General features: G+C 29.4%; 1 protein-coding gene across 2 annotated transcripts in view; it reads right to left on the minus strand.

The window, feature by feature from the left end:
* Nucleotides 1-26035, minus strand: part of LOC129971239 (E3 ubiquitin-protein ligase lubel-like) — a 71029-nt gene that overhangs the window by 20265 nt on the left and 24729 nt on the right. The window contains exons 2-13 of one of the 2 annotated variants that reach the window (XM_056084833.1): nt 21509-21576; nt 20291-20613; nt 18804-18981; nt 17717-17829; nt 15050-15189; nt 13059-13411; nt 10761-11098; nt 9606-9864; nt 6528-6859; nt 4020-4724; nt 2875-3003; nt 1085-1348 (exon numbers count right to left, since the gene is read on the minus strand). In XM_056084833.1, the coding sequence (XP_055940808.1) occupies nt 1085-1348; nt 2875-3003; nt 4020-4724; nt 6528-6859; nt 9606-9864; nt 10761-11098; nt 13059-13411; nt 15050-15189; nt 17717-17829; nt 18804-18981; nt 20291-20613; nt 21509-21536 (3162 nt within the window). In that variant the 5' untranslated portion in view covers nt 21537-21576. Of the gene's footprint in view, nt 1-1084; nt 1349-2874; nt 3004-4019; nt 4725-6527; nt 6860-9605; nt 9865-10760; nt 11099-13058; nt 13412-15049; nt 15190-17716; nt 17830-18803; nt 18982-20290; nt 20635-21508; nt 21577-26035 lie in introns of both variants that reach the window. The other variant, XM_056084832.1, reaches the window with a different exon arrangement.

Consider the following 26035-nt stretch of genomic DNA (forward strand, 5'->3'; position numbering starts at 1 on the left):
CTGTTACCATTGAAAGCTGTAGCATGATATTGTAAGTTCATTCTGAAAGAACACATTTCGAAGTACAACTGCTTTAGAAAAACATAATCGAAAGAATTCGAATACTATATTTTCCATAATAAATGCAGGACGATTAGGAATCATGGGACAGCTTAAAAATCAATAAGCCAATCTTTTTAATCAATAATTGGCAGATAGCGTATAAAAAAGAATGATGTATGCGCAGAAAGAGTGGATATAATTAAACCGCTTTTTTGTATTATGTCAAAATTTATTGACTGTATACCTTGACTGTATTCATTAACTGTATATTATATACAGTTTAAACCATTAACTATTGTTCTGCTGTTGACGGAATAATGTTATACTATACTTAAATGTAAAAGAGGGAAGTAATGATTCATGATTGTTCAGTGAGTTTAAGAATATAACTTCTGGATAATGAATCACATTTTTTTTTGCATAAAATAAACAGTATTTTTGATGGTATGACAGAATATAAGAAGTAAAACTGTCAATTAGTGCTGAGTCAAAGTATCATTCCTCGCTTGATAATTGAGCTCCTAATTGAAAGAAGACATACTGAACACTCATAAACCTATTCTCCTAATAATATATCTGTATGTTTGTAATCATAATATATGCTGAACATAAATCTTTATTTCATGAACAAAAAAAAAACAAAACAAAAAAAACTCCAGTAACATTTCTACTTGTTTTGCAAAAAATGGGATTTTCTAATCTTCATGCGTTTGCAAATGATTTATTTTTCAGTTACATTGCCCTGTGATCTGTTAAGCAAAAGGATGGAATATATTTAATTTTTCATAATTAATTATATAATGCTCGTTTTAGCTGGTTTGGCTGGTTCTTCATTGCGTAATTACGCCTAATTAAACTAAATTAAGGTCCACTGATGCATACACGTACACAGATACATAAGGCCTTTCATGGTTGGAATCTACTAAATTTTCATATAAAAAAGGAGAATATGAAAGGAGAAAAGAAAGGAGATCTCACAGGCATAAATATATCTAAATCTAGGAATTCGAAACTATTTGTTAAAATTGTTTAATGCATTCACCTTTCTTTGGCGCGTTTCCACGCATTCCGTGACCGATGCCCAGATATGGCCTTTGTGCAACCTCAGAGCCTCCCTCGCCTCGTTCTCGCTCACAGTGCCGATGTCATTTTCTTTCTTGTCGTTCGCGTAACTCGTCGACAAAGCGATGACATTTTCCACCATGATCTTCCAGTTCTCCTGTAGCCATTCCAGAGGGTTCTGCTTCCCACAATTGTTCAGGGCGACTTGGATGTCGTCGGCAGTGAAGCCTTGCTGTTCAGCCTCCTGCAGTGAAAACAAATTGTGAACTTTTGATTGCGGAATAAAATTTAAATTGCGAATTTGTATTTGTTTATTATATGCTTTTTGTGCTGAAAATTGTACAAAAAAAAACATATAGGATTTATATCACTGGCTCATTTATTCCATTTAAAACTCCGCCCCCCTCCCCAACCAGAGGGCATCTTAGAAATGAGCTTTCGGAATAGGGATTGGTTCTCGCCACACTGGTGGATACAGAAATGATGGGGGTCGGCTATCACCTATCGATGCAGGACCTGCTTCCCTCGGGAAGGGCTGTAATATGCCCAGTGATAACCCTTCCGACTTAACCTTAGTTCCGCGTTCTGTCGCGGCGGTCCTGTCAATCAGATTTATCCGAATGCCTTAATTAGGCTGAGTAGAATAGCTAGTGTGGTTATTCCATTTCAAAGAAGAATAGAAATTATATGATATGCAGATTTCTTAGATTTAACATCGAAGCAACAGTGAAGAATAATTGAATAAATCTTGCATTATTTGATAGATTTGTATTTGAAATTTTGTTTTTTACATTTTTTTTTACTAATCTAAATTTAAAGAATTCGATAATTTTTATAGTTTATGTTCTTTCATAGCTCTTACCTTTCCAATTTAAAGATAAATTCTTCCCAATTCTTATTAAAAATATTTTTTTTAATATCTTATCATGAATTAAAAAGTAGAAAAAGCAAAGGATATCTTTATTTCGTTTTTATGTTTTTGCATAAATATAAATGAACTGAGGATCATTCTACACTTTACAAATGAACTTAATTCGTATCATTCAAGCATTCACTGCATAATTTGAATTCATATCATTCAAGCATTCATTCTGTAATTTAAGCTCGTATCATTCAAGCATTCCATAATTTCTATGCGCATTTTCAGCCAAGTAGAGGATCATTCTACCCTTTGTGAATGGTCGCACTATCATCATTTAAACAAAGAATTCTTTTATCTTTTAAAAATTGACTTATTCGTATTATTCAAACAGAGATTATATTTCGAAAGAGAATTTATTTCTTTTATTTCATAGCTTTTACCAAAGATAAATTCTTCGCAACTTCTTAATTAAAAATATTTTATTTTTTAAATTTTTTTCATGAATTAAAAAGCAGATAAGCAAAGAAAATTTTTCTTTCATTTTTATGTTGCTACATAAATATAAATGATGATCATTCTATATTTCACAAAGGAACATAATTCGTATCATTCGAGCATTCATTCTATAATTTGAATTCGTAGCATTCAAGCATTCTAAAATTTGGGTGTGCAGGTATCAGTCAGATAGAGGATCATTCTACCCTTTGAAAATGGATGTACTAACATCATTCAAATAATACTAATAATGCTTTCAGCTTTTGAAAATTGACTGATTCGTGTCATTCAAACAGAGAGTTACATTTCGAAAGAGAATTTATTCATCCCGTCCACAAAGAGGTGCATTCTACATTTTGAAAATGGACCTATTCGTTTCTTTCAATCATTCTGCATAATAAAAATGAACTTACTCGTATCATTCGAACAAGCTCTAAACCTTGGACTCTCATAGCTTCCTGCCGACGTCTTTCCACAAGTTCTTCCATGCTGAGATAGTATTCTGGTTTTCTCAAGTTGCTGAATTCGGAAAGCCTTCCTTCCTGAAAGCATCAAATTATTTTTTTTAAATGATATACCTATTATACATACAGTACATTTTTACACTACTTTGTAATTTAATGTTTTATTTTTGAGAATTTAATAATAAATTATTGAATATTAAATAAATTTTTTACTATATTAAAGTTAGTATTCAATATTATTTTCAATTCAGTTTTTAAAAAATTTCTAAAATGTATTGCATAATTATACAATAGATTCTTTTAAAGGACATTTAACAATAAATTTATTAGATTTTAATTAAGAAATAAAAAGAATATGAAAGATATTTTATGTAATTATAATAAATATATATATATTTAGTTTGAAATTATATTTAAATTATTGTTTTTTAATAGAAATTTGATCGTACTTTTAAAATATCTTTTACAAGAAACATTTTTTTTTTTTGCGAAAAGATAAAATCTTATTGAGTTAAATGCTCTCTAAATATTTATAAAGCGTTTAATAGAAACTCATTAGTTGAATTAAATTTCTCAAACATTTAAAAGAACATGGTTTTTAAATAAATTCATATGACACATAGCTAGCGAATGTAAATTTAGAAAAAGATGTAAGTACTTTTAAATCTAAAATGTTATAATATTATTAAACGAAGTGAGGTTTTTAATTAGGAGAACAATGAAAATTTGCATGCCTATTTTCATCAGATAAAATGTAATATTTTCTGTTATTAATCGAAAGAGCTTTATAAATGTTTTCAAAAAAATTAATGTTTGTTTCTAATTTGACTATCTATACTTTACTACTATTGAATTACACCGTGATATTTAAATAATTTCATGAAGAATTTTCCTTAATTAGTTTACTATTTAGTTAAGTAAATAATAATTAATTATATAATTAGTCTTTGAAACTCATCAGAAGTCAGTATTATGATTTTAATTTTCGATTATTCTCCACAAATTAACCAAATAACCAATTTAGAATATTTGAATTTAAATGTACATCCCCCCTTAAAGAAAGCAATTCAAATATTGTTAAATAAATATCTTACCGGATAGTCTCCAGTCAAAGAACTTCGACTCACACTTCTGTACATAGGCCTTGCACCAAACCCATAATCCATAGGTCCAAAATCATTCAACCGTCCAGTGAACAACGATTGTCTCGAATGGGACCTCTGCATCATACCAAAACCCCTATCATACATAAATGAAGTAGGTGACTGTGCAACGTCCATCCTATCCCCGTAACGAGGCCCATACCTGGCATTGCCTAAAAAGGCTTCTTCCTCAGCAGTTTTCCTGTCGTAATATTCCATTAGATCGTCTGGTTGAGTTTGACAGGACATTTCTTTGCGTGTACCAGACTTGCTGACGGCACCCTTTTGGCTGTTGCGACCTATGTCCATTCGTTCAAGTTGTGGACTTTGGGCAATTGGAGAGTTGTAGGCATCAGAAGTTGTGGAAGATGTCGATGCTCTCCTGGCTTCAATGATTCTGTCAGTTTTTGAATTAGGACCAGTTTGTGTTTCGGTTGATGTGGAAGTTGATGCAGTGGTTTGTTTGCTTGGTGGTATGATTTTATCTAATATACTAGTCCTTAGTTTACCAGAAGATTTGTAAACTGGTTTGGAGGAAGAGGCTTCTGGTATTGTTGGAGGTTTGTTTGGGGACGAGTGAGAAGGTTTTTCTTCAGATTTAGGAACTTTGAAATCTTCTTTTAATTTCATTAGTTCTTCGAGTCCACGTGTTATTTCCTGAAAATGGAAATATGTTAAAACAAACTTTACAAAAAATCATTAATTCAGCATTCATACTATGAAAAAGGTGTTAAATTTCTTATATTTGGATACATACAGTTCAACTAGGTAATTTTAATTTAGAAATAACCTTCAAAAGTGAAAACAATAAAATAATTTTATATTTCTTTTTTTTATTAAAGTAGATCGCAGAAAAATTAAGAGCAAGGAAGTAGAAAAAAGTGCATGCTTTAAAAATATAGATTAATATTTAGGATAGTATTCATATGTATCTTTATTCTACAAAAGATTAGAACAAACTGCCGAACTGATTTTCCCATTCTTACTATTTCATTTCACAGCAAATAACTCAATTTATTATTATATTTAATTGAAAATTCCAAGTTAAAAAAGAAATTTCGTCTTTAATGAGAATGAAATCTTTAAAATTAAAACTATATTTCAAATCAATGACTCCATATGTACCAGATTGTACTAGTGGTTGACACATTTAACTTTCATTTTTTCCTCCTTTTTTAAAATTTTATTTGTGACGTTTTTTTTAAATTTTTTTTTTATTTAAGTACAAAATAATTTTTCTGTTTTCTATCTTTTTCCTTTTTAAATTTATATTACAAACTTCGGTTTCTTTCTTGGTGATGGTTTTATGCGCATCCTAATTCTTCGCATATTTTTTGATGAGGTCATATGAATTTTATAAAATTATATTTTTCGTGCATATTTATTTATTTATTATATACATAAGTTTATTAATAAGCATTATTTTTATATTTCTATGTTTTTGGATTTTATTATTTACTAACTTCTACTCATGCCAAGTGCAATTTCTAGTAAACATTGGAAAGTCTCCACCTTGCCATCTCGCATTGAGCCCTTCTGAAAAAGCTAGGTCGGCGGGGGAATAAAAGGTTAGCATATTTTCCAGATAGTACTAAAACTGTTATTTATATAAAATTAGTGTTGAATTTCAATTAAAGATTTTCTCTTTGTGTTGAAAAATATATCAAAATCATTGGACTGCCACAAAGAAACTGTCACATTTTAACCGCACAGTGACGATGCAGATAATTTCGAGTCGTCAGATGCTTATCATTTAAAGGCGAATAAACCATGATATTTTGTAGGGTTCAAAGTTCATTGGAAAATCGAATGTGGCATATTGACCCTTTTCACTCGGAAAAGTAATTCGATGCAAAATCATTCAGCTAATACAAGGACTTGCTTATTGTCATAAAAAAAAGTTTATTATAGTTTTAAATTGAATTTTACAGAAAAATTAATCTACATCTTCTTACCATTCTTTATGTATTTTTAAAAAAGCAGAATTTAAAAAAATAAACAAATAAAACGTCAAAATGATACACCGTCTTGAATGGAGATTGAAAAGCACCATCCGAGTGCCAAGGGTTAATTAAAATAATTAAAATATCCTGTATTAATCGTTAGCACTGGATTTTAAAGAACATAAAATATATACATGAAACTGATTTATTTCAGCTTCTTGTATTAACTTAATTTTTCATTTAAAAATCAAAAAGTTTTTCAATTTTTTGAACAATAAAACACGTTTTTCCATATAAATGTGAGAGAAGTTTTTCTAAGAATTTTTCTTTCAATTTAAACGGTCCAATTAATTAATCTAGATCGAAATTCCAAGTGTCGAAAAATCTAAGTTGCACTATCCGCTTACAATTGGTCACTATATACTTTTAAACCCATCGACTCAATGTTTCAGAGAACGACAGATTATTCGTCGATAAAATGTTAAATAAAAATAAGAATTCCATTTATATTATATACTTTTTCTGCTTCATCCAGTGCCGTATTGAGCACCGCCATATCCTGCGTCTCTTTGTTGACACCCCGTTCCTCCTCTTCTTCCAGACGTTTCTCCGGAGAAGAGGAACTTTTCTCTGAACTGAGGCTTTGCTTTCTGCTGCTGGCACTGGCACTAGCACTAGCACTAGCACTGGCACTGGCACTGTTAGGTCTACTCGACACCAGAGTAGTGTCTTCAACCGTGGCAGTCTTGCAGCACACCTGGCAGATGCGGTTGCCGGCAGGATTGATGAAGGTGCAGTGCTTGCACTGCCAAGATGACGAAGGAGTCCACACGCCTGCATCGTTTGCATCTGATTAGAAAATAGAAACAGAAATCAAAATCGGTAAATGTTCTGATTTTGAAATATATTTTGTTTCTTTGTTAAAATTGCAACAGTATTTATTGTATTTGTTTACAACCCGCCACAAAAGATATTCCGAATGATTTGATATTATTATGTTATAGTAAGAGTATAGAGTGATTGACTGAAAAATCAAAATGATGAGATTAATTGACTTTCAACATGATATGTCCCATACTACGAGGCGGTAATGGAACGTGAAGGAAAAATGAAATCCGAAAAGTAAATCAATAAAAATCCGTATAGTTAAATAAATTAATAAATATGATCCGGAAAGAATGAAATATATTACTTATTTGAAAAGTACGAAGAGATGAAGCTTAAGTAATACATTTTCTTAATGCTTTTACCACTTTTGCATCAAACCGATTCGTTTAAAATTTGTCATATTAAGGGAATTACATTCTATGTGCAATAAAATTGGGAAACATAATTCTTCAAAAAACACTGTTGTGATAAAATAAGTTTCTGAAATTAATAATAATAAATTAAACGTAAGAAAAAGTTTTTGATATAAATTATTTATTTATATAAAAGAAAAGTAAAACTTCGGCGTATCTATTTCAAATTTTGAATATATTTTTAATAAGGAACGAAAAATTGGAAATGGGGATTAATTTAACTTATTTGGGACGCCTGGTCACTCTATATGCGTAGCAAAAGTTGGAAATTTTAAATCAACATTTTTTATAGATTTTTAACTATTAAATTTAGTTAATATTTTAATATGAAATATTTATCGATAAATTTAATATCTAAGTAAAATAAGTAAAGAAATTTTTTTATGGGTGATAAATAGTAGAGGATTTTATTGTTGGAAAAAAATTCCAAAAGATTTTCATTTATTATACGGTTTGTTCAAAATTCGGGCGATTCATTATTCGATTACCCTTTACAGTAAAATTGTAATTATCCCGAATAAATGGTGCTAATTATCGAATAATTTAGGTAACATGAGTATTTCTTAGGGTGGGGGGAAACAGAAATTTGCTTATAGAGTATTAATTTGATGTTCATAAGAATAATATATTGTTTACATTTTATATATACAGGGTGTTTATAAAGTCCTGGACCCATTTTGATGTTTAATAACTCATAAAATAATAAAGATAGATTTAAATTAATAACATAAATGGTTAAATAGACTCAAAAAGTTTCATGACCCTTGTCAATGAACTTCCACGTGTGCCCACTTCGTCGCACGGAGAATATCAAGTCGATAGTCAATTTCACGCCAGGTAGCGGCAAGCATGTCGGCATCCACAGAGCCATTTGCGCACATTATGGCGATTAACAATGCCAGAAACATGAAAGGATGCTTCATCGGAGAACATCATGCTCTTCAGAAAATCAGCAGCCTCTTCTATCCTCCTTAGCATATCTGTTGCAAAGGCCATCCTCCTAGGCCTATCGTTCGGTTCCAAAACGTGAACAATTTGAACTTTGTATGCATGCAGTCTTAATTTTTTCTTAATAACCTTGCACACCGTCGAAATTGGCATATCCAATTCTGTTGCCGCTGATCTCACAGATATTCTAGGATTGTGTAAAAATGTCTCTCTGACACGCTCAACATCAAAATCACTTGTGCAAGGACGTCTGGAACGTTTCTTATCTTCGATACTTCCAATTTCTAGAAAATTCTTTTTCCACCGCAAGATGCTGTTTTTGGATGGAGGATCTTTTTGGTAAATTCTTCTGAAATTTCTCTGTGCTTGCACTATCGATTTCATTTCTATGAACCACCATAAAATCTGTGCTTTCTCTTGTGATGTATGCATTCTCCTTAATATCCGCTCGAATAAAACATCACATACAAAAGTACTACATAGAACAAACACATCAAAAGTAAACATAACATTGCAATAGTTGCCAAAAACAAAAGAGAGAAAAATGCAATTAATAAGCAGACAATATTTAGAAAAGTACAGATATTTAGACTGGAAAATGAAATTATCTGAAATTAACCACACGCGCAGACGATATTTACAAAAGTAAAAATATTCAAACCTGAAAAGGAAAATATATGAGTTATTCCATCAATAAATGCCATAAGTTTGTTTATATCTTTATTATTTTATGAGTTATTAAACATCAAAATGGGTCCGGGACTTTATAAACACCCTGTATTTTGTCATGAATTAAAATATCAAAATTTGAGCATATAGGTTAAAATCAATTATTTCACTTCTTTATTCGTTTTTACTTTTGAAGATTTTATTTGCTGATTTCCTTTTTTATCCCAGAAAAATGATTCTGACAATCCTATAATTAAAGCTCTACTCTATTAAAGGTTTTTAGGAATCATTGCAAGAACCATAAAAAAGGCGCACTGTTTTACATAAAGCATGTTTTTAGCTCTGTGCTCTGATGCTTTATGAATTCCTTTAATAGATTTAAGGAATTTAAAGAAAAACATAAAATATGGATTATTTTATTCTTCCTATTCGCTTTAGGCTTCCATAACTCATTTGTGACAGAATGTGCGACCTGGCGGGACAAATACTAAACCGGCCTATGCAAGAGTCATCATAAAATTGTGACATTTCAGTTCGAATTTTTTCTGCATAACCAGCCATCAGGTCAGCATGTACCATCAAAACATTTTAAGGTTACCTTGAATTTTGGCATAAAAGAATTAAACTTTTTTTTCATGCAGCACTATAGAAACACGATTTTATTAATCTCAACCAACCGGCATTGGATTCCCTTGACGATCTTCGGTCCATTCTCATTGGACTGCTGGGTACATCTTCAGCGTCCGAGTACCTGCTACGATTCGACTCTCTAGAAGGCACCCTTTCCATTTTACTGATACTCGCTTGAATGTTTTCTGCGTCAGCGTGTTTCAGTGTGTCCTGCTGTTTGTGCTTCGACACCTTTTTGTGGACGACCTGTGGACTTTTCGGAACTGGAGAAGGTAGCCTCCTTGGGTCAGAATTTCTCCTCAAGGTCTGTAAAAAATCAGTTCTAGTAATGTTTCTATGAGTATTTATTTTCATTTACCATTTAAAGTGAAGTAATTAATTCTATCTCTTTTTTAAGAATTTATTATGCATATAAAATATTTGAAGAGATATAAGGACTCGAACCTAATTGATTATCCAGTATCACCCCTACTAGCTTTTTTATACCCATATATTGCTTATGACAATATATCTTAGCTGCAATTCTAATATATTGTACATATATAAAAGCCAATATTGGCAATAACATTCAGTATCAATTACATGTCGACATGAAATAAAGACTTTTTTTTTTCAAAATGGTTCGTCTTATCCATTATCTTACCCACCACATATTAAAGAAGAAAAATTTTAAAATTTCAGATATTAAAAGTTTAAAATGTAGGAATGAATGATAAAGAAATATATCTGTAAAATTTCTCAGTATTTCTGTTTTGTAAATGAAATTTTAAAGCAAGCTAAAAAAATGGAGCTAAAATTCCACACATGAATAAAGTAGTAGCAAAAGTATTTATACTTATTAAAAGATTTTTTGTTTGAAATTTAAATGAACTAATGTTTAATATCGCTAAATCTGTGCTTGCTTATTTATTGTTTCTTCCATTTTAATTTTAAATACCTGATTATTTTTTATAAAAACGCAATAAAGAAATGAGTGCATATAGGATAAAAAAAATTGTAAAATGTGTCGAATTACCATCTTCTACGTATATTAAAAGCTGAGCAAAGACAATTATATGGTTTGCTGATAGCATAATTTAAATTAGTATTTATATATTCTAAAACTGTTTGTTTGAGTTCATTTCCTATGTTGAATATGATAAGTTACTTTATGTCCAAATAACTTTCACTTCAAAAATACACAGTAAATAAATGCTACGTACCCTATCCTTTCTGTTATTCCTTCCACTTCTTTTATCCTCTTCATCACTTTCTTCCTCTTCTGATGACGTGGATTTGGGAGCTTTAGAAGGGGATTTCTGGGCAGGCATTGGTCTTTCCGAAGACGATGACTTAGGTCGACTAAGCGGCGAACTGGACATTGAGAACTCTTCATCGTCGTCTTCACTGGTCAGTTTTTTCCTGCGTCTTGTGCGCCCGACTCTGTTGAGAGAACGAATCGAGCTTGCTGGAGAGGGTGGAGCTTCCATAGGAAAGGGTGCTGCTCCCCATGGACCAGGACCATAGCCAGGTGGGAAAGGACCAAAGGGATAGAATTGGCCTGGAAATTAAGAAAAAAAAAAGAGAAATTAGGAAATAATTATATTTTAAAATTATTGTAATTGGTGGCATTGTTAGAAAATTTTGTGATTGAGCTCAGTTAAGGCAAAATAATTTCATACGATTGATAAACGTATTTCGTGCACATGGGGGACATGTGTTCAGCGTTAAAATTTTCCAAAGATGTCATTCGAAAATATGTACCATGTACCAAATATGCACCAAAATATCATACCAAATACCAAAATACCATACCATAAACCATAAGAAAAATACCATAAGTGCGCGATTGGTATTTTTTTTTTTTTTTATAACCACGTTGCATTGTGCTGAGAGACGATGCAATGTATTTTATATGATATCTATAAGGAAATACTTTCAAAGTGTAGTTTTAATAGAAGTAAAATGATAAAGCATGTCAACGACATCAAAAATGCTAAAAACTGATAAAAAATAAAATAATTTTACCAATCATGTCTCACAACACATTTGATGTCGAATAAATAAAAATTGAAAAAAAAAAAAAAAAGATAGAAAGAAAAGAGGGGAAAAAAGAAAGAAAGGAAAACTTTTTTTTTGTCCACTGTAAAATATTATTTTCTTTATCGTGGTACACATTGTATTAATGAAAATATTTAGTTTTATCTAATATTGAAAAGTAAAGTTGCATGAACAAAAAGAGTTTATTTTGATTTTCAACCTATTTTCTAGTATCAAAGTAATTACACTAAAGTTTTGAGACTAGATCAAAAAATAATTTTTAGTTTGCAGTAACCAATTTTCATTTTATCATAAAATCAATGTTGTGAAAATAATAAATTAAATCAGTTAGTAAAATAAAAGATGGCAAATGTTATAATGTGAGGATTTCAAAAAGATTAAAGTTGATAACATATGTCTAGAATCGAATATAATGAGATTCCACAACAAAACGCTTTTTGTACCATTTTAATAAGGGATTTGTACTCAAACTCTTGAATGATTTCTATATACGATATACATTCAACTCTCTGCTGATAAAATGCATTCTGAAAATTTCTTAAGTTTTTTCAAATATGAAATAAATCTTTCATGTAAGGTATGATAAATATGAAATATATTATTTATTAAGCCTTTTCAGTGTAAGATTTTTAAATTAATCAGTATTCATCAGTCAGTAATAATAGCAATTCATTTAAATGCGTATGTCAGAAGATAAATAGATTATTTAATGTCCAAGAAAATGAAAGAATGTGCGCTCAGAACTGAGGTAATTTTTTTATATTTTGATATTATTCATTCCGAATACTTAAAATAATAGATATAATCCAGAGTCATAAAATAAAAAAAAATGATTAAAATCACCTTTAACAAACAAGTTTCTGATAAACAAAATAAAAATACCTTCATGATTTATCTATATATAGAAAAATACAAAAAATATATTTAGATATCATAAATCATTTGATTCATAAAATAAACAAAACAGAAACATCTATAAATCATCATTAGATTCATTCAGCACAATATAATATACACAAATTAACTACTACCTCCCAATGGCATACAGAAAAATTGAATGATATGGAAGTCACCACAGCATTGACGAGAATTATTACTGAATCCTAAAATCCATCACCGACTACGGTACAACTTCACCCGTAGCAGTTACATTCCGTCATCAGCAAGGGTAGCCAACTTTTCAAAAATTTTATATCTATCAGCTCAGCGAGAAACAACCACTCAAGCTTCTCATTCTCGTACTGAGGTAACTCCCAGTAAAACAGAGCAATAAAAGTGTTTTAAAAATATTAGAATCTATTGTACGAAACAAAAATTTAATTTACAAAAAAAGGGGGGGGGAATTCGTCCATTATTTATCCTCCAATGTATTCAGAAAAATAAAATTGAAAGAGAAACTAGTTGCTTCTTATTAGACAAGTAAAACATTTCTTACATTTTGAGATTCCTATCTTTCTTACCTGGATATTGCATTCTGTCTACCATCACACTCTGGCTTCTCTTCGCCCTTTTCCTGAAAGGATACTTCCTGCCGTGATGCCTGGACGAAGCCTCCGACTGGTCACTGACGTCGCCGTCAGTCGTCGTGGGTTGACTGGACAGATTGGCGAAAGAATTCCCGAAATACTGGGGGTAATTAGGGAACTGGGGAGGGGGGTACATAGGGTAAGGATAATGAGGGGGTAAATGGGGATTCATCGGATAATGGGGGTAATGCATGGGTGGTATTCCAGGATGACTGTCCATGCCAGGCAAGTTTGGAAGGTCTGTAGCACTGACGCTTTGTTGCATGTTGTTACCAGGGAATCCAGGGCTAGAAAAGGGCGGGGATAATACTTTATATATTTCTATTTATTATAGCACTTTACAAAGCAATTAAATTTAATTTTACTGCTGTGATTATAGCTTCTGAAGCGGTAATATTTAAGGAGATATTACGTAAGCTTTCATTTAGATTTTTTTTTTTTTCTATTTACAAATTTTGTATTTCTAAAGATTGTTATGGATTTTCCCTTACTATGGGTGATAGTATTCTACAATTTTATGTTATAGATGACAGTATTCATACTGAAATACTCGTAATTTTAGAATTAAATTATAAACAACAAGGATAATTTTTACTGAATTTTGATTCTATCTAGAGAGCGTTATCTGATATTGAGCTTGAGTAGAAATTGATAACGAGTTCCATAATAATTGCATTGACGGACTATGAAATTTATTAAAAATAAAAAAAATCATTCATAATTAAATGATTTTTTAAATAACAAGTTTTTATTACTGGTTTTAAATAGTTATTTTTGTCAAAAAGCTGGGGATAAACATAAAAATCGCAAAAACGTGGGGCACTTGAAATAGAACGACAATCAGAGAGATTATTGTTCTATTCATTCTAACATTAGGAAGGTTCACTAGAAAGAAACTTCCTAAAATTCGTTAAAAACTATTCTAATATTCTGATTTTAAAATATTCTAGTACTATGATTTTGATCTTAGAATATTACTGTCATCTCCTTACACTTTTTACGATTTTAAAAATTTGTTAAAGATAATTATTTTCTATTTTTAGAATGAAAATAAAAATATTTTTTTTCAATCAATTTTATTTTATTAATAATTATTTTCATAATGAACATTAAAATCACATATTTGGAAGTAATATTTTTGCATGTTATGGATGACAGAGATTCATTCACTAGTTACATTTTAGCAAAATTCATTGCAATAATTTGCAAATAAAGTCTTATTTTATACTAAAGATATTTAGTAAACATTAAGAACAAAAATTATAAAAGAGACTGTGTTATCAATAATGATATGTAGATGGCTTTATAATTTTCTCCTTGATGAGTTTGAAGATTTTTTTTTTTTTTTTTTCTGAATAGGAATTTTAACACTTTTGATTTGAAATGAACACGTATATTTTTTACTAAATTAAATATATAGGCTAAACATGCATTTTAAAGGATAGTTCTAAATTTTGTTTAGTCCTGTTTTTATAAATGCTTGGAAAATTAAGCGGTGCAAAATGGTTATAATATTTGATTGCTCTTAGAGAATATTTAAATAGATTAATTCAAATAATGTAAAAAAATAATTAAAAAGTATAGATTATACATAATTTTTAATTGAACTAAATTAATGAATAAAATGTGATTAATTGAAATTTCTTATATAAATCCTTTTTTTTAATTCCATATTATTGTAATAAATAAACTATTTAGCTATTTAATTAATATAAATTATTCAAAATTTGTTTTAAAAGAGCAACTGTAAGTATAAATTTTTATATAATATATGAAACTAAAATAACATCATAATGTGACTTCAGTGTTACAATATTAAACTTGCAATTTAACGTAATATCTGAAAAAAAAATTCCCTCTTCAATGATTTGTTTGAAATGTGAACCTTATAATACTTTATAATGATAATACTTCATTGAACTTACCCTCCTGGTGAAAATTGTCTGTTTAGAGTATTGACCTGATGGTTACCCATCGTATTATTGTTATTCCATTGGTTTTCTTGACTTCTATTGAAATCTTGGCTGCGATTAATTTGTGAAGGATCAAGGGTGCCATTTCGAATCTAAGTTGAGAAAAAAATTGCTTTATCTTGTATTTGATACATGTAGTCAAGATTCCTTTTTCAAGAACTATTACATTGATGCATAAAGTATTTGTGGATTGTTTATTATTGAGTTCTATGGTGAATATATTCAATTTACAATAAAATGTTTTTGAAATTTTGGTTAAAAAAACAAAATACCAATTAAATGTCAAAAATCATTCATTTTTTGTTCAAAATTTAAATCATGAGAATGATTAAAACATCATTCATATTGTGATGAATTGAAAATCGAACGCGCGTCGCGCATGTGAGCTTTCTCAATGTTATTTAGTTGCAATATTTTCATGTTAATGAAAGCTTTTTTTCTGAGGCAGATGAACGTAGCATAATTGCCATGTTTATCTTTTAAAATGAATATTATTAATAATATATACACTTTTCCATCAAAAAATTTTCTATCTTTTTCATATCGCAAATATCATGAATGTGGAGCTCTTCCACATATTTTTTTCTTTCGAATTTTAAAAATGTAATCAATATAAATCAAATAACTAATGTAGTAGTATTTCAAGAATCTCTAAATCTAACCATTTTTTGAATAATTTGTTACAAACGACAGGGGGGAAAATGATAGTGTTTTGAAATCAATATTGTATATAAAGAAGCATTGTAAACTGTAAATTCATTTCCTCTAATGTATTGACTTTAATATTTTTTCAATGTTCTTAATTGATTATTTAATTTCAACAATTTAACAAAAGGAACTAAATAATTTTACTAGAGATTTTGAATTGCTAAATATTCGCATGGACAGTTTCGTGTTATAAATACTTAGTATAAAAGTAATCAATCTGAAGTATTGATAATTGTTGATATCTGTTAACAAATGTTGATTTTTTTTTTGAAGTATTGATATTAGTTGTTTTTGAAGTAGAAAAATAACGTATTGCAAAAAATAAAAAATAATTTAATCTCATGATTTCAAAGAATCTCCAATTTTCATATTTCCCGTATTCTGAAAAAAAAATGTATTGAACTATGTCTATCTGTTTTAAGAACACAACAGCTCAAAATCATAACAATATAAATCATGGGTAAAAAATCTAAATGCTAATATGCAAAAATAAACAAGATCTAAGCTTATGTGGAGGAAAAAAAACTTTAATTTTTATAGAAATGTAAACTTATTTTGAAAACTTAAAATGAAATAAGAACAAGACTATGGTAAATTTATGTTTCCTGCCAGATGCTTGGCAACTCATATAGGCAACTATTATTTCTACTTTAGAAAATATCTTTTCAGTAAATATTATCTTCAAAAATACTGTTCGGCAAATCTAGATTAGGCATGAAATTTAATTCCTTTTTACTCTCTTCGATAAATTGTTTATACATGAAATTAAATTCGATAGCTGATTTCCGAATTTTTCAAACACGGATGACAAATATTGGAAAAATTTAGGTAATTATAGTTCATATAATTCTGTCTATAATTCAGAACAGTATTCGATTACGATTACCTTTGTTTGCATATGATTTAAGTATCGATTCGATATTTATGAAGAAAATGAATACAAAACCGTGACAAAAAAAAATTCTTCCAAAGATTTCAAAACTTGTTTTAAATTCAATTACAAGGCTTACCTTTAACGATAAAATAGGAATCGATCATTGATGAATGTTGTGGGTTATTATTAATAATTATGTATAATTAGCAATTAAAAAAAATTAAACCACAAGATGTTTATTAAAACTATTGCAACAATGTGTTCTATTTATTGGATCACAAAGATATTCGTTACGAGCAGCGTTTGATAGCCTGGAATTAAATGGATTAAATCTGTAGGCGGTCTTTAGACCAAAATTGTTATTTTTTTTAACAAGTTTTGATCAAACACTTACAAATGTGTATAGAAAATAAAATTAAAAAAAATACTAGCTAAAGAAAAGAATTTTAGTATAGATTTTTTCATCAAAATTATAGATATGAATTTCATTTTCAAACAAAGAATACAGTTTTGTTAGAGAATTGTATATTATATTTCGATCAGTATTTCCTTGCATATGTGAAAGCATCTCTAAAAAAATTAGACGAATTAGTTAAGTATTAGCTAAATCTTTAATCAAAAGATGCAGATCTTTATATAATTATAAATTATAATCTTCGGTTATAAGATAACTTACCTGCTTTTCTGTTCTAGTGCACATAAACACGTTAATTAAAAATACAGAAAAAAAATTAAACAAAATTTGGTATGTAGATAAACTTGTAGACCAGAATCGAAACTGGTTAAAAAGAAATAGTTCAAATTGCATTATCGGTTCTTAACAGTACTCTATGAAGCAAAATACAGAACTGGCCATATTATATAAGTAAAAAAAATGTTGAGTGATTGCTGTTTATTAAGTCATGAGAATGATCTACCAATTAAAAAAAATCTAATGTGTCAATAAAACTGAATTGCATATTTTAAAGTATTCCAAAAAGGTCTAGAAATTTCTGACGTGTTTATATGATTGGAGTATTGTGAGCTGTATGACTTACGTCACGCATGTGTTCAGGTATTCCTCCGGGTAGGTTTTCTTTCTCTTGAGCAGCTCTAGAAAATTCTGCTGGCTTTAAAGATCGTTGAGGTAGTTGCGGAGGTTTTTCATCAACTGAAAAATAAAGAAGGTAAACACATGGGTATTTTGAATAATAATAATTATCCATTTTTTTATTATTTTACTATTATTTTATTTTATGGTCATTTGAATTCAATATTATTTTAATTATGATTCATTTACTGCCTTTTTTATTTCATTGTTATTTAAATTTATGTTGTAATTTATTTTATAATTTATTTAAATATATAACATTTAAATTATTATCTATAACATTGATTTTTTGGACTTATTTTTATTTGAATTATAATTATTTTTTATAATTTAGATGGAGTTATTATTGTCTGAATTATTGCTTTGATTTATTTTATAAATTATTTCACTTTTCAATGCTTGAAATATAATTTTGATTCCCTTTAGAATAAAAAACTTTTTTTAAAAATAATACACGATATTTTTTTGCATAATTTTTAGTACACAAAGATCCGTGGTAGAGATAATAAGATTATGAATCTTCTAAAAGGAAAAAAGCATGTTGTTATCAATGACTGAGTATGACGTTAAGGCATTGTAGCGACTAAAACAATCACGTTTTCAACACAAGTTTCCTTTTTTCTAAATTTTATCTTATGTTTTATGTTCTTATTTAAGCCAGTATGGTGTTGTTTAACCGTTAATCTTATCAGGTCAGCCACCGCCAATAGTATAATAATGATAATAATGACCTATTTTATGAGCATATTTGAGAAAGAAATGCATAAAATCAAAGGTGAAGATACATGAAGTGAAAAATTTATTTTATCATAAAATGAAAAGTTTTATCATTAGGATAATTCTTTAGGATAAATGGATTTCTTGTTGTTACGTACTGCCAACTTTATTTTAAGCATTTCATTTTAAATACTCTAGGTATATTTCCAAACAAAAATTGAGAAAAATCCCCATATATCTTTTTAGAACAAAAAGATACTGCTTTTGTTCATGACATCAATTTCATCATCAATTCATGACATCAAAATTCACATCACCTCTTTTGTGTATGAAGGACAGGTCATTCTTCGTAGACTGTGTATTTTCTTTCTCGTCATTCTCATCTGCTCCGTTGCTCGTCGGTAGGGGAGGAAGAGGCCTGTTGCTCATGAATTTTTTGATGTTTCCCAGACGATCCGTCCACGAATATTCCTTTTTCGGAAGGGGTGGGCTATTCTGAAATTAAAGAAAGTCTATATTTATTCACTTGCTTTATCTAAATTATTTTTTTCAAAATATCATTTTGGATGATAGATCTAGAAAATTTATCTAAAGCAATACTTCTTAAATTAGAACCACAAGACCCACAATGATTTGCAGATTAGAATTTTATATAAATACTTCAGGCTTTCTAATGTTCAAAGCAATATCCACAATGTCAATGCCATCCAATCATAAAGCTTTCCATTGTCAATATCATGTAGTCATATGGTTACACAATGCCATTGCCGTGTAATCATTGAACATTATATTAAAGTGTTGTGGCATTTACTTAACACCATTTAAGAGGAAAGCATTCTGATTTTATACGTCTTTTGACTGATAAATAAATAAGTGAAAAATATTTTTAGGCATTTTTATTCAATGCTTACTTTTTATATTTTATTTTCATAGTTAAACTCATCTTGTAATACGAAATAAAATAAAATTAGCGGATAGCCCATGACTGTGCATTATTAGACCTTTCTTTTATCAAGATGGTCAATTAGTTTCAAATTTCTGTACATTTTTAACATTTTAATGATTTATTTTAGGTTGATACATTTTAGTTTATTAATTTCGTGTACATGAATTTATTTGTAATGACTTCAGACCACCTGGTAACCACATTTGTTCACATTATTGAAGCAGATGTTCAGTTTTTATAAATATTCTGGTAGCTAAATGAACATATAGGAACCTAACCAATTATATTTCATAAAGTTTTAACATTATCTTAATATTTCAGCATTCATAGAATTTGTATTTTTAATTACTTTACTTGTTTGGCAACTAAAAAAAAATTTCCTAACTGATTTGCCGTTGCCTAGTTGAAAATCCGCTACTGGGTTTGACATCTTACTGTTTTCTTGCATTCTAAAATTTTTATTCCAGTTTTTTATAATTTGCCCAAAATTGCTTTAAATACATATTTTTTTTTTAATAAATTTCACCTTGAGAATCTGTAAAGCAATTTTGAAGATTTTTCTCTTCAACCTGGATTTTTAGGCTAAATACCTCTTACGTATTTCTTAGCATACTTTTATATACTTACAATTAAACATCATTTCTGGCTCAGTGCCTCATAACAATTTTAACTTTCCCTGACCATAACAAGCAACTTTTTGATTTTGTAGCCGCAGTATCTGAACACCTTACATACATTATTTATACTATGGTCTCTGAAATCTTTGTCATTAGAGATTTATGTGAATAGGATAAACACGATTTACGACCCGAAAGCTTTTCCATGTTACTTTACTTCGGATGAAATGTAACAACTTACATCAGCTGACGGACTCCTCCTCCTGAAAGTATCAAAGAAGGATTTGGTTGGCTTTTTCTTCCTGGGAGGCGGTAACGGCATTTTGGATGGGTCCCCGGGACTACTGGGCATGTGGGACACTTTCATGGGCAGCACCGGCCTGGCCTGTGGGGTGGGCGGGGTGGGATCAACGGCCTTCCTCAAATGGAACCTCCTCTTTGGATGCCTATGGTACATGTCATCGCAGGACAGACAGAAAATCTGGCAGCCGCATTTGTCGCACCGCACAGCGGGCTGGGAGCAACCGCACAGATCGCAATGACGACCATCTCTGGGCCTGTTGGCTGTTGATGAAGAGAAAGAAACTGTAAGAATGCAAGTAGCTGTACTGAAATTGTTTAGGGTAAGATGTCATAAAATACAAGAACACTAATATTAAAATACTTAAAGATATGTTATAAAACATACAAATGATAATTTGTCACAAAACATATAATATTAATTTTTCATAAATGGATTCTAATTTGGATTTAATACTTCACATGGATACTAATCTTTCATAAAACACACGGATACTAAACTTTCCTAAGCTACACGAATAGTAATGTTTTATAAATCACACGAATAATAATTTTCGATAAATTACAGGGATAGTAATCTTTCACAAAAACACAGGGACACTAAACTTAAAACACTTACAACTAGTAAATGAAAATGCAAGTTTTGAAGAAGAAATATTTAGATAATAGAGAAATAATAGTTTTCTTTCTAGTAAATTTTAAAATAGATGTCAAAGCAAAAAAAAAAAAAAAAAAAAAAATAGCCCTAGTGTTGCTTTAAACGAGACGTTAATATAACTAAACCAAGCCAAACCAGTCAAAGCAAAAAAAAAAAAAAAAAAAAAAAAAAAAAATTGAGTGAGAAAATTATGATAGACGAAGAAATAAAATTTACCTTTAAATACCTACTTAATATTTAATCAATTGATAATATGTTTTTACTAAATTAGATAAATAATAGGATTAATTTTATTTTGTATTCTTTTATTTAACAAAATGCTAAAATATCTGATATGTTATTATTCTAGCATTTATTAAATAAAACTAAAACAAACTAATGAAAACAACTGTTTTAATTCATGCGTGTTGTGCAATGTAAAACTATACGTTCTATAGTAACTTGCTAACTTAAAATTCTGAGTTGCACCAACTTATTTTAATTTAAAATTCTTGTACTTACGACGAGCTTCCACTTTCCCAAGCATCATTTTGAAAGCAAAGTAACACTTTTCTTATTGAATATAGGTCCTGAAAATAAATAATAAATAAAAACATATGCGTTAGTTTAAAAGAACACAACAATATATTCAAAAATTCCAAATTTAGAAAATATAGAGCGATGGAAAATAATCTAATTTTATACAGATTTTTATGGTAATATGAAATTTAAAATTATGATCTTATAACTATGAACAATACAAACATTTCAAAGAAAATTTTGCCTATAAAATACTTTTTTTTTTTTTTTTTTTTTTTTGGCTGAGCACTATCGTTTGTTGAAAAAATGAACAATACAACTCGAAATCTTTCTGAAATTTTTTAGACAAATTGCGAAAATATTTTAGCTTAAACATATATTTTTTAATGCTAAATTATGTAATGACAATTGAAATTAAATATTGGCGGCAAGATATCAGTTTTCATATGATAATGGCAATAATTTTAATCTTTAAGTTATTTATGGACGAAATTTTAAAATGTCCTTTTAATCACAATGAGTGTCATTTTATGTTTCAAAATATCGTTTTATACCTAGTAAATTCCACGATTATTTTGAAATACTTTTTTTATGACAATAAAGATCAATGAAGGTTTCAAAAACACATCTTCTTATACACAAAATTCCTCCTTCTGGAATCACTGAAAAATATCTGACGCCCTTTTGCAGTGAACTTTTTTTTTTTTTTTCCTTTTTTTAGTAGAGATTGATTTAGTCATTTCTGGACATGCTGTAACAGAATAATAGAGCAACGAGGACAAATTCTCTCAAGATGTATATGCATATTGTAAGAACAAATAGATTAACTCAAGTTAGATAAGTTCTCATTTAACATTTATACATTTGCCCAAGCCCGAACGCAAAAGAAAGATTCAATTGATGCATGACACATGAGATGTTTTGATGTTTGGTAAAGTTGCAGCGTTAGAAACGGACAGAATCAGGTTCAAATCAACATTCTTTAGAAAAATTTTGTATATATTACTTTGGTACAAGTTAGATTTCAAATGCTTTCTAGCTGATACAATCCGAGCGAAGGTAATTGAGAGTCAAGTGTTGGCTTTGCCAGTGACTAATCATCAAATAAAAAGCAATAATTTAATTTGAATACATCTTAAATTTCTGTAAACTTAACATGAATGTTAGTTATCAAAAAACACAGGTGTTCCGGTAAAGGAGTTAATATAAATAAATGAAATTGAATCTCATTTTTATCTTATTTAAAAAAAAACAACTCACATTATTATTCATTCTCGGATTTAGAAACTCTGCGCGTCTTTGCACATGCGCCAGGAACTGTTTATTTCGTGAAGGAGAGGAAAGAAAGATGAAAGATGGGGTGTTTACATTTAGTAATAGGGTGAAAGAGTATTCGCGAAATAAGAGGCGTAATAAAATCATCTTCAGCCTATTATCCCTTAGAGATGTAGAATCGTCGAAAAATGCTATTCTCGGAATCTTAAAACGGACACTGATTAGTTTGTTGAATTGCCTCATTTCCGAATGGACGATAGAATTATTCATTTTCTTTAAATCTGAATCAAATACTTGCTTTTTGTGTAGAAAAGCTTGATCAACCCCCTTTTTTAGTTGAATTTAATGGAAAGGAAATTTTCTGAGTTTTTTACATATAGAAAGAGAAAGAATTTAAAATAAAATTTTCTCATTTAAATTTAAAAGAATTTTATAAAATTCACAATTAAATTCTAGAGCGTGTATGTACGTTAGAAATTTAGCATTTTAAATCAGTCAAATTACATAAAGAAATAAAAGGTAATAAAATTCTCTTATTTTTTATTAACTGTATGAAAATAAAATCGCTTTTGAATTTCTTTTTTGACATTTACGCGTTATTGAGCTCTGAATAGCAAGCTTGAATATTACTAAATGGTCTAAACAACTTATTGTGTTTAGATTCTCTTCTATTTCAGTATTGTTTACCAAGATTATTTCAAAATCAAATACAGAATTACTTAATTTTAATCGTAAAAAAATAATGTAAATAAAATAAATTATTTTAGAATTAAATACATTTTATGTATATTTAAATAAAACAAATTACATTTACATTGAATATGTATTATATATTGTAGACAATTATTTACTAATTCACACCAAGATTAATTATTACTGCATAATATCCATGAAATATTGCATTACAAATTATATTTATTTAATTAATTTTCTATTTGGGAGAAGTAGGATCTTGGGTTTCTTGGCATTTTGCCAATCCTGCTGCGAGAAAAATGAAAGCAAATATTCATATATAAATATTCTAAAAAATAAATTGTTGTAAATTTATTTACACATTTAGAAATATGAATCCCATCAGTGATATTTTTCTACTTTTATTCCTCGTCTAATCAGAGATATTTTTTTATTCAAAAATTTATCACAAGATGAATTTAAAAAAAATATATAATACAAGGATAACCAAATTGCTTTGTGCCATTTGTATTCCAGCTGACTGTGCAGACTGCATATATTTTACTACTTTTTCCACGTTATACTACATTTTTAAAATCTTTAAACGCAATTAAGTGATTCCATATCACAGGAATTAATTCCCCTAAAACATTTTGTAAATTATTATCAAGATACACTTGTTCATTGAATGTTAATTTCCTTCGATATTGAACAATCAATACAATTTATTTGTTAAAATAAAGAAAGACAAGGATATAAAGTGGTCAGTGCTCTAGTTAGAAAATATTGGAGTTCCCACAAAATGTTCTGGTTCAGGGGTCATTTAAATTAAATTTATCACTATGAACTAATAATAAAAGTACATCATTTTTTGAGGTCCCAAATCATTCTTTGTATTGTTACGAATCCTTCATGCGGCTTCCCAGCATAGTGGGTTCCATAGGAGATCCCAGAGCTTGGCGACGAATTTGGCGACTTTGGCGCCAAAATAGATTATACCCGAAACATCGAGAATTTTCCCTATCCGTCCAGTAGGAACCGAGTTACACCTCGAGCGTTCCTGATTGGTTGAGAGGTGTCTAGCCCCGCCTCCTAAGACCTATAAAAGGAGCTGCAGCTGGGAGTGACGGTGAATTGGGTCGTGAATCAGAGAGTAGTAGGAAGCGACAGAGAAGAGTAGTCGGGATCGACGGTGCAGAGTCGTCGTGGACCAGTGGAGTCGTCGTATTCGGAACCGACGGTAAAGAACTGGCCTTCCAGAGATAAGCGGAGCAGCGACGGAGTGAAGCTAGTGCTGAACTAAGCTGTGTGCAACTGTCTGTTGTATGCTTTTGTATGGTGCACGTCTCGGCTGAAGATAATCGTCTTCTGTGCTATAAATAGTTGTCGTCTTTGTGCTGTCCTGTGTGTCTTCGTGTAAAGAAACGTCGTTGTTTTATTTTCTACTGCCGCCTGGTGATTGAGCGTTCTCCACACCATATAACTTCCACAATCCAAACGAACCCCGGAAATTTCGTAACAGTATGATTATAAGCTGATTTTAAAGGATCTTATATTTAAGAAGAAATAAAGAAAATAAACAATATTCATTTACATTTTAATTGACTCATTTTCAGATATTTATTTGTAAATTAATAATTTGGCCCCAGAAGCTGATAATTTAATATAGTTCTACTTGGCATGATATGCATTTTATTAATATATTTACTAAATTTGCACCTTTGGAGAATAAGATTTCTGTCCCTCCATCATCTTGAATGTTTTGTTACCTTACGATTACGCATAAATAGTCTAAAAATAAATCTGTAAAATAAAATAAGTCTGTTTTAATTTTGAATGTAACATTATGTGATGTTCGTTACAAAAAGAATAGCCTGCCTTAAATGTAATTTTTGAAGAAAAAATGCAATTATAAATAGTATCTAAGTAAAAATATAAATTTAGAGATTTCATAAATTAGATTTTTCTTTAAAATGTAAAAATAAATGAAAGCTTTCCATCAATTGATATTAAACATTGATCTCAATTGACTTCATCAATTGATTTTAACCTTTATCTCAGTAGTAAATAAATATAATTTGGTAGTAAATATTTTTAGGATTATTGCAATTTAAAATAATGGATTTTTTTTTTATGCTTCAGTTCCAAAAGAAAAGCAACATTTTTGTATTTGTTTTGAAGAGGGAAAAAAATACAGAGATAAGCAAATCTGCTGTTTAAAGATTTTGAAATTTTTTTTTAACTTCCACATCTATTCAGATAGATATTATCTGGTAGTTAATATATTAACAACGATATCGATATAATTGCCGACATATAAAATGTAACATTTTCTGATGTTTCAGTTCCAAAAGTTAAAAAAAAAAATGCTGAAGTGCAATTCATTCATTTTTGTATTTATTTTGAAAGAGAAAAAAATTTGAATGAAAAAGAAGAGTTGTGTCTTTTACATTCTTCCCGTGAATCTGGAAGTGTGCCAATGACGGGCAGTCCGACCCTCGCCGTTCCATTCTAAATATAGGTTGCTTGCGGAAGTCGAAACGATTACTTTGTTTGTATTTC

The sequence above is a fragment of the Argiope bruennichi genome, chromosome 6, assembly GCF_947563725.1.
Source record: "Argiope bruennichi chromosome 6, qqArgBrue1.1, whole genome shotgun sequence".
Lineage (NCBI taxonomy): Eukaryota > Metazoa > Arthropoda > Arachnida > Araneae > Araneidae > Argiope > Argiope bruennichi.